Genomic DNA, 10,399 nt, shown 5'->3' with positions numbered 1-10,399 from the left:
ATGATGAACCCCTAATTTCACACACACATGTACTACAATATATTTCATTTAGAACAGGATCGACGACTTATTGTGCTATTAATGTTCATCTAAAATATCATTATTCATACCCATAAGTAATGCATTTATTTCTTGTTATTTATGTAATAATAATGTAATAATTTGTTCAGCCACTGTGTTTATTTCAAACATGATTGAAGAAGGACATATCATCCTGTGATTATAACTTATTTAATTGCAATGGAACTCGAACTTAATTTCTTTGGGTGAAGTATGTAACAAAATTGACATTTTACAACGAATAATATACATTGTATGTTAATTTTAATATTTAGAAGAAAAATTGTTTTATGTATCGGTTTAAACATTAACGTGTTTTATTGTTAGTATAAAATAAATTCGACGTTCTTCCGCGAATATTGCTGCCTGCGAAACGAGCTATAACCGTGGTTACATACTTGCATCTAAAAGCATCTTTTATAACTCTCATCATTTTTTCGGATAAACGGCTGTTACACTTTTTATTCGTTAGAACGTGTGGAATGATGTCGTAAAAGGACTTTTCCGTTATCGGGGTAGGTTAAAATTCAAACAAAACGTATTCTAAAAAATTGATAACAGAGAAGAGTTTTTCTCCCGTGAATTAATGCGCGTACAGTGGCCCACGAAAGTATTCGAACGTTATTTAAAACAGAATAACTTTTTAAAAATTGGACCAAACAACCTAACTTTGTTTTTTTTTTGCAATTAGAAGCATTAGTTTATATAACCCCCTATATGGGGAGTTCCACTTAAGCTCTCAATAAAAAGAAAATATTAATCCAGGATGAACACCGGAGCAACGCTGACTTTTGATCTCTATTGAACGGTCGTTGTGTTGTTAGGGAGCCGCCACTTGAAAAATTATAAATTTACGAACTGGAAGTTTGTAGACGAGTTAAGAGGAAGTTTTGCTGACTCGAACTAACGAGAGTACCAATGTAAAAGCAAGATCTTGTAGCCTCAAACGTGAGCTGTTAGCTGGAAGTTCCATGGAAGTTTTCTAAAGGAGAAAGTACGTTTCGGAGTATCGCTTGGTAATCGATCGTTAAATTTATTCAAATTCTAGTGGCTGCAGTTTTTTGCATACCCGAAGAAAATCGGAGTATAAAGGAATGCAATCGGAAGGTTTCAGTCTTTTAACTCTCTGCAAGGATGTAATGAACAAAGTAATAGAAAAGGAGAGTTATTCACAACAAAATGACACAATTCAAACGCTATTATCATCTTCTAAAACAGGCCTGGTCAACCCAAATGGTTTCACGGGCCACTTTGTGATGACGCGTAACGTTACAGCCAGCGGGCCGCACTTCAGGTAAACATGCTTTTAGAAAATGTAATACAAATACAAAATGAATAAAACTTTATTGTTATACGTCGCATTATAACAATGACACATGCAAATTTTCATTTACTTAATATTTTTCTGTACATACAACGAGAAACAAAAGTTTCAATGGAAATACATATAAAATCGCCCGGTGGGCCGCGTGTTGGCCAGGCCTGCTCTAAAAAGTGTCCGAATGTTATTGCGATTCACTGACCTACAGCTTCTTAAATGGATCGTTACATGTTCTTCAATGTTATGTTAAGAAATGTTAAGAAACTATACATTTCTTTGATTTGTGACTGTGTGTGACGATATAAGCCATTGTGTCACATTACGAAATGATCAAGTTAGATATTTCTCTTATTTTTCACTTTGTATGACCTTGGAAGTGATTGTGTTATTTTACGAAATGTTCAATCTATACATATGTCTCGATCCACACTTTCATATGACATTAAAAACCACATATCATTCTTTTTAAAAAACTGAAAGTCACGAAAAATTGAAATAGGTTATCGTGTTGCCAGTAAAATATACTGCCTAGTTCTTCCTCCTCTATCTTTTTTCTGGAATACTTACTGGTCACGAGAAAAACGCAGGTTCAATTTACCGCAAGCACCCCGTATACGAAGTATAAGGTTAAGTGGTTCGTATAAACGAGGTTGTACCGTATATGTTTTAAGCAAAGGAGATTCTGATTTGCGACACCAGCAGAAACCATAGACCCGTTCTTGGGTCTGGTTTTCACGGTGCATCGGCGAAGCATTTCTGGTTTACCAGAATAGAGTTTTCCCCGATAAACGGAGCAGATTTGGAAGATTTCGCTGGATTCGTCGAAGTCGCATATTTCCCGATCCTCTTCGCTCGCACCCCACCCCCCCCCTCTCTCTCTCTCTCTCTCTCTCTCGGGAGGAGGAGGAGGAGGAGGGAGCTCGCGCGTGTGTGGCTGATCGCGCGGCTGTCTCTGGTTCCGGTCCAAACCTCGTATAGGTGTGCGCAAACGTCGCTGGGGTCGGTGTACAGAGGAAAACCGGAGAGGGTTGAAGAAGGGTGGAAGGTATCGCAATGCTTGGAATGTTTAATACCGGCGCAACGACACGGCACGGAGAAATGGCCGGCTTCAGCCACGGAATAAATCTCCCGGAATCATACCTACCTGCCGCCATTTCTTGTCTGCCAGCAGACGCCCACTTGAAAATTTTTCAGCGGCCTGCCGGAGCGAGAACGCTTATTGCGGCTCGATGCGAGACTCCTGCTTCTCCTCGCAGCCTTCTTTTTGTCTGTTTCAGGAGATCCCAGTGGATCCCTGACCCTCCTGGCTGCTGCCGTGATTGCGCGTGGAATGGGATTAAAGGGGGTGTAAAATCTTCACTCCTTTCACTGCGTGCCGTTCGAGATGAGATTATTTCCGCGAGGGGTGGCGGAGTCGTCAGACCAGAAAGATTAATACAGTTTCTTCTTTTTCACCGGTCCGACTATTTGTTTCGTTTAACTCGAGGACAGTAGCGGTAACGAGCCGTGCGGTTCGGTAATTGTCAAAGTGACCAACCTGACGAGCCAATAAGCTGACGTAATGTCAATAGGTTTTATCAGTTATTTCATAGGTATAGTTCTATATCTAATAGATATAAACATAAATACACGATGTAACCTTGCTCGTGAAATGCAGCTTTCTCGCTGTTGAATTTAGTTATTAGTTGCCTGAGAAATTAGTTGAAGTGACAACTGCTAATTTGAATGCAGTGTAAATTCGTCTCATCTTGGATCGCATGTTTTATTAGTTTGTAATTTAGAAAATATGTGAAGCAAGTGCAAGTTGGAGTCAAACTACAAAACTAACATCAATGAATAATTACGCGAAGTTAAACTGAAATCCACGCGAGTTATTTGCAGAGTGCCCTTTGTGAACTAAGTTTACCATCTACGTAGAGGTTGTTGTTTGCGTACGGAGCAAGTAAATTCGTGGCAATAGCTTCGAGGACGAATCTCCACTATCTCAATTGGTATACATATATATATCACACACTTGCAACAATAATAACGCAATTCGGAAAACGTGATTTTCTAGCTATAGAAATCGGACCCGCTGTGTCTTTGGCAAGCAAAAAAATATTAAAGTACTTAACCTAACTACGGTTTACAGTTAGGAGCAAAACTGATCACAAACACGCTCTAAATCAGAATAACATTTTTATGAATGGACCATACAACTTCAATTTCTCTGTAAGGCTAGAAGAAATTAGTTTAGTAAATAAAGTCTAAAAAATATGTTGAAAACATACATTTGGTCGGAATTGTGAAAAACAATAGTAAAAATTGATTTACGACTTTTTAGCTGGGCCAATAACGGAAACTTAAAAGACGTGTTTGGTCGCCTTGTATAAATTATATCCGCTCCAAAAATTTCATTGAAATTGGTTAATTGGTTTACGAGTTATAAACGATGAAAAATGGTAAAAAGGCCGAGAATCTTGAAAAATTGCAATTTTACCACTTTTGATCGGTTCAGTGACCCCCCCCCCCAAGTTTTGCCTAAGTCATGCCTATAAGAGTTACATCGTGTTAAAACTGTTGTTTTTTCTTGCAACACCTGATTCTAGATTTATCAGATCTTTCCTTTCAATTTCCTTCAGTTCTTCAAATCGTTTTCTTCTTCCCAGATATCGGTTTTTCATATAATGACTTCCATGCTTTATTTAACATAATATTCTCATCTTCCAGTGTAACCATTCCGTCAAAATTAATAATTTGGCTATTTATATGTTCCACGACTTTGCTAACTTTCTTTATCTCAGTTTCAGAATATACTTTTCCGCTAGCAAGTTGACTCTTCCCTCGAATAGCATTATCCCGGTTTCAACCGCCATGACATTGGTCGGAGTAGAATTTCTATAGCCCATAGCAATTCTGATTCCTTCTGTATTTTCTGATAAGAGATCTATAGCATTGCACGGTTTCTTGTAAACAGGACTGTCCTCGAACTTTTTGAACAGAACAGTATTTCAAGGTGATTGAAGTCGGTGAGGAATGCCCTACTCGGAATAGCGACAATTTGATTACCAAACTAATTCGAGTAATTACACTGGACCAGCGGCAAATAAATTCGAAGAGTACTCGTGTCCCAAACAAACAGTTTTCTGATAGATCGTTGTTTACGATATAAACATGTGAAATTGACAGTTGAGTTGTTCCGACCGATTCAGAGGACGAAGCGCGACGCGACGTCTAAAGCCGAGACTTGGCATAATTTCATCTCGTTCTTGAGCCATGCAGCGGCCGTTTTATCGAGGTTTTTGCCGGTCCCGGGATCCGTTGCTCGTTAGAGGAAATCGGTGGGTTCTTCTCACGACGAGCAAAACCACCAGTTAATTACGCGGCCTTACTTGCCGCCAGTCAAATACAAATGACCTTAGCAGCGTGGCAAGCCTTTAAGTGACGTAACGAGGCTGTTCTCTTGGTACGCGTTGGTGTTTGCCAGAAACGTTTAATTGCGACCGTCCAGCAGTGACTCCGCGGTGTAGAACGTTTGTTAGAATTTCATTACCAAGTTCGGGTCTCGTCGCGGAGTGATTCGCTTTGAAAGTACCGTGTCTCGCGCGTCCCTGGACCATTGTGTTCGCGCTGGTTCCCGTTTTTCGTCTCTTGTACCCCATCACAATTCACAATGCGGCCTTCCTTCCGTCCATTCGTTCCGCGTGTTCCTCCAGTCCATAATGCGTCTCGCTGCCAACGAAAGGCACATCTTTTCAATAAACAACTGGCAATCCCCACGGTTCTTGGAATCCGGCCGAATCAGAACAAACCACTTGTACATACAGGTTGTCAGTTAATGTTTGATCTTGGCTGCCGTATTCTACTTATTATAGAGATAATAAGAACTCAATTGCGATTACCGTGGGGTTTAGTATTATATAATGAACTAGTTCGCGTCTTAATTGGTCTACTGGAAAGTTCTGGCCACTGTTGATGTTGTCAGACTCATTGTGACCACGTATACAGACGAATCCCAATTTGTAGAATGTAATCCGAAATTGTTTGTTCAGCCACATTCAACGGTTCCACCTACCGATCTTGAACGCCTGAATGAATCTTACTTGAAAATTCTCTACAGAATATCAATACAGACTTCTGATGACTTTGCTAAATGGTGTTTATCTTCGAAGATCGCGTTCTCAATTCTGCATTTGGCAAACCGTCGCTGACATGTTCTTTGCAGCGCTGCATCTTCGCCAATTAAACGATGTACGGGAGACGTCCCACCTAACATGAGCATCTTAAATATCCACAGTCACTCGCATAACGCAATTTAAGTCAAAATAATTTGTCATAAATGGACCAAACTCAAACCAAACCAAAAATCAATCATGTATAACATACATTTTCTGAATTTCTATTTATACTTGCTATAATAATGTTGTTCGGGAAATAAAATATCAAATACTATCGTATATTATACCTATACTATTCTACTATGTCGAATAGTTCATACTAACTTATACTATAATACATTAATAAATACAAGCTAGAGGAATTCCGTTCGTATTATAATAAAAATAACCAATTAACGCACTTGCCCCATTGACTCACTTACCCCACTCCACCTTATTTATTTTAAAATCAAACTCTCAAATCATTTTTAAATAACTGACTTCGATTTCTAAGATCCAAATCCCACAATAAAGGCCAATTAGTTATGCGAAATCCTCAATTAGCCGAACCGAAACCGGTGAATGCAGGTTGGTTAAAAAACTGCGTTTTATCCTCTATCTAAAAATCTTTAAAATAAAATTACCTCTTTAAAACGTCAACCTTAGGACGTAACAGTTTACTAGATGATACTTACGCAATGAAAATATTTGTAAAATTTCGTTTAATCGGAATTATGGAAAAAGTACAAGCTGCTTTTTACAACCTTTTTATTTGGGCGTGTAACAAAAAGTTTAAAAAATATGTTTTCTAAATTCATCGAGGTTACAATAAGTGCTGAAAATTTTATCGAAATTGATCAATTGGTTTATTAGTTATAAACGATTACAAAGCATGAGAATCCCGAATAATAGAATTAGAATGAAAATCGTGAAAAACCTGTAATTTTCACCATTTTCACCATTTTCATCATTTTTACCATTGAATTGCATGAACATGAAACTAAAACGTACGACGCCAAACATTTATTGCTCTCCGTAAACACAGCAAGAACCGGTAAATGCAGGTAATTAGGAAATGGATAGAACTTTTTCAGGTGGACCTCATAAAATCCCTTTCGTTATAGCACTCGCTTGCTCTAGCATGTTACTGGAGTATATGTATTTATTTCGAGGTACTAATCCGTTCCGGGCTCGCCGACTAGAGTCACGTTGCTATCCAATACGATTTAAACTAGAGAAATAGGAAATTTTAGATATTGACATATTCGCTACTATTTAATTTTATTTTCAGTAGTTTTATGCAATACAATTTTTATTTTGCATAAAAATCAGCAGTTACATAACACGTCAATATAAAATATAAACATATTAATACTATCAAACAAGTTTCACTCTCTTCTATAGTTTAGAAAGACGACTTTAACTTTATTCGTATACTGTTAACTTGTTAATTAATTGTAAATGTTTAAGCGAAATGTGTAAACAGTGTTCAATGATTTATGTTACATCGCATATTGCATGCGTCACGAATACTTAACGCAATCGACAGTACACAAAGTGCAGCAGAACACTGTTTGTAGAAAACAGCGCGATCGAAGCTCTATTTTTCTAGCAACAGAAATAAAAGTTATTCTTCTCCCGAACGTTACGAAAGAGTTCTCAAGTGTTATCGCCATCCGGAAATGGAACTTGCCGAATGTTTGTTCTTCGTATGTCCGCAAGAAACTATTCGAATGGTTCTAGAGAAATGATCGTCAGATTTTTCTACAGTGTCGTTAATAAAATTGTAACGATAAAATTCTAGAATAAAATTATTCCGTTTCGCAAAAGAAGAAGTTACTTTCACGCAACCTCAAGAATCCTCCCTTTCAAGGAAATACAACACTTTTGTGACGCCCTGTATAAAACTTTCTCCGATGCAATTTGAAGCAATACAAAGAACGTACCGATCATGTGAACAACAGTTCTTTGGTGATCGAGATAGAAGAAAAATGTTATTATTTATACCTTTTATGAAGAGTGTTTCTTCAAACCCTGAGATTATAAAAATATAAGAATGATCGACAATTTTTGTTTGCCTCGGCAATGAGAATACAATATCATTGAATTGTACAAATATACTCGGTTGAAAATAATTATTCTTACGTATTTTAGTCTGATTCGGAAAAAAAACTACGGTAAAACGTTCACCCGCAGTAATAGGTGCATTTACCCTATCACGAGACTATTGTTGCGAAGAAAAACAGCCGTAATTTCCAAGAAAATTGTAACTCCGAGCCACAAGTGGTTGCAATAGTGAGCGAATAAAAATGGAAGAGAACAAAGCGTCGTTATATTTTCGCGGAGCGGCATTAACCGTCCTGCTTTCGCCCCTTTTTTCTTCTCGACGTGCGACGTATCCATTTGCCAGCAATTAAGCGAATACGATCAAAATTAATGAACGTGAATTGTCAGTGTAACAGTGTAAATAGTTAATGCCCTAACGCGTAAATAATTTTTCCTCACGATGTTTTATTGTAAAAATAAAAACATATTAGAAAGTTATTACACAAACGTTATTTTCCCAGTGGATAAACACGTGGTCGGTAGCTATTGTAATTCTGTGCGTTACAGGAAACCGCGGTGACATGATTGATGATGCTATCAGTGTATTTTGATCGTAAAGTCGGCGCGCCGAGGAGAAAGCGACCCACTTCCTTCTTCGTCTCCCGGGTATCCTTGATGTAAAGATCACTGGAGTAGCTTGGAAATTTTTCAAAACAGCCCGAGTGATTACCGCCTGGTCGCTTTGGAAAGGGGACATAAATTCGGCCGGGTGGTATCATCCGTACTTTAGTTTCCTCCGGCGGTGTATATATGGGACCCGTGGTCGGGTCCTCGTAAGGATTTGGTGGGAAAAAATCGAGTGGCGCGCTGGCATACAGAAATCGACCAACGGGTTTTCCTACACAAAAACAGGAACATTACGTTTGATATAAAAAGATATGACTTTCATTTTAATTGATTATTTTATAAATAACAGAATAAAAAGAAGAAACACTTCCTTCTTGGACTGAAAGACTGTTTACCTCTGACTACAGTATAGTTCCCCCACTATCAACCATTTCATATTGCTCTCGTCGTGCTTTGCCTCGATAGACTATCAAATTATACGTAAAAATATATTGACCTTGATATGTCCTAAACCTAATAATTATAATTAACGAGATATTATTGAAATCATTTTTAACACGTACAGTGACTCCTATTATTAATTTTCATTTACAGCGTTACAGCGTTACAGAATAACCGTTCCTAATTAACGCGTTTATCTCGTAACAGCCGACCCAATAAAACTAAATAGTTCACTTAATTGCGGCTTTTTTTTGTTTGCTTTAAAGGACCCCTTCTTGCCCGGCTGAAATCCGTCTCGAGTGAAGGTTTGAAAGCGCGTGCATACACATTTAACGTTCGCGGGTTGGTAAAAAACTGTGAGGGTGTAGCGAGCTCCCAGTTTCCGGGCGTTTCTTACGACAAAAATGTAATTACTTGTGCCGGCTTGGCGAAACAAAATTCTACCGAAAAAGTAAGCGGAAACGTGGAAAGGGAGAGAGAGGGAGACTCCAATCTTCTTCCGCTTTCCAAGCCCCAAGCCCCCTTTATATTACTTCTTTACTTGGCGATATTGTCTGTCGTGTTTACCGTTCCTGGAATGTGGATAATGAACAAAAACTGAGAAATGAGGGAGGAGGGGGCTGGAGAAATGCAAAAATTAGAACCTCTAACTCGCGATGCAATTCTACATACATACATACTTGCACGTCTGTACTTTTCTTGTTAGCATCGCCGCACAGTAGGCCAGATCGACGCGCTAGCTGTTCACGCTACGTTTGTAGCCCTTCGCGAGAAGCAATTTCAACGATATAGACATTGTCATTTAAGGTTATAAACGTAAAAAAGGATGAAAAATATCAATTCAGTAGCCGCACTTCTCGTTTTTTTTTTTAATACGCTTGTGTAAATAACATCTACCGCCGAGAAATAGATTTTATTATAACTGTAGTGAAAGATGAAAAATAGAATCCACTTTACCACGTTTCGGTCCTGTTTCGCGATCGTACGGATTATAGGAGTGAGATGGAAAAGGGCTCAGGCCGATATCAGCGTATCCCGGTCCGCCTCGGGGATTAGGTTTGATCTTCACATTCGGAAGTTCCGGATCGCGCTTTTTCTTCTCTCTCACTGCCGGATTAAAGTGACTGACTTTCTCGAAGCACCCATAATAATCGCCCGGAGTCGCGTGCTTCTGCGCAGGCGAGGGTGGCAATAGGCGGCCGCCAATTTTCGCCTTTTCGCGATCCAGCTGCGAAACAGTCGTGTCAGGTTGATGCCCTTAGCTCGGTAAATGCAACTGTAAAAGCATTTTGCCTGAGCGATACAAGTATAGTCGCGAACCTAATAAATAATACATATATATTCTTGTATAATCTAGGGGGAAAACAAAGTAACACTATCCGTAAAGAAGAAAGTCACACTACGCGAGGCAAGACATACATATATATCGAGAAAATTTCAGTGTTAACGTGATAGGGGGGTGACTTTGACAGATCTACCGGTGCTAGAAGTTGGAGGAATCACATGACGAAAGTTCCTCGAAATCGTGTCGGTCGATTACCCGTTCTTTCGCGTCGAGTCGCCATGGTTCATTCAACGCCTCTCCGTCGAAAATTCGTGTGAATTTCTCTTCGAATAAGGGTGTGGGTGGGCCGGGGTGCAGTTGACGGCCCTTCTCGATGCCCTCCCGAAACTTTACAGGTGTTCCGATGTACGTGCCGAAGGGCGCCGACCGTGGGTCGTGGAAAAACCCTGCGAGAAGGAGGTTGTAACGAAGAAGTTCAAGTAC

The 10,399-nt window shown here is 39.2% G+C and overlaps 1 protein-coding gene across 1 annotated transcript in view; it reads right to left on the bottom strand.

Moving 5' to 3' along the window:
* Positions 1 to 1,281: 1,281 nt before the first annotated feature.
* Positions 1,282 to 10,399, bottom strand: part of LOC143207542 (cilia-and flagella-associated protein 96) — a 28,866-nt gene continuing 19,748 nt past the window's right edge. The window contains exons 2-4 of the mRNA XM_076421164.1: positions 10,172 to 10,362; positions 9,589 to 9,859; positions 1,282 to 8,461 (exon numbers count right to left, since the gene is read on the bottom strand). Coding sequence (XP_076277279.1) covers positions 8,073 to 8,461; positions 9,589 to 9,859; positions 10,172 to 10,362 — 851 coding nt within the window. The 3' untranslated portion in view covers positions 1,282 to 8,072. The remainder of the gene's footprint in view (positions 8,462 to 9,588; positions 9,860 to 10,171; positions 10,363 to 10,399) is intronic.

The sequence above is a fragment of the Lasioglossum baleicum genome, chromosome 3 (genome assembly GCF_051020765.1).
Source record: "Lasioglossum baleicum chromosome 3, iyLasBale1, whole genome shotgun sequence".
Taxonomy (NCBI): domain Eukaryota; kingdom Metazoa; phylum Arthropoda; class Insecta; order Hymenoptera; family Halictidae; genus Lasioglossum; species Lasioglossum baleicum.
The sequence above is the reverse complement of the archived record's forward strand: the minus strand, read 5'-3'. Positions and strand labels throughout refer to the sequence as shown.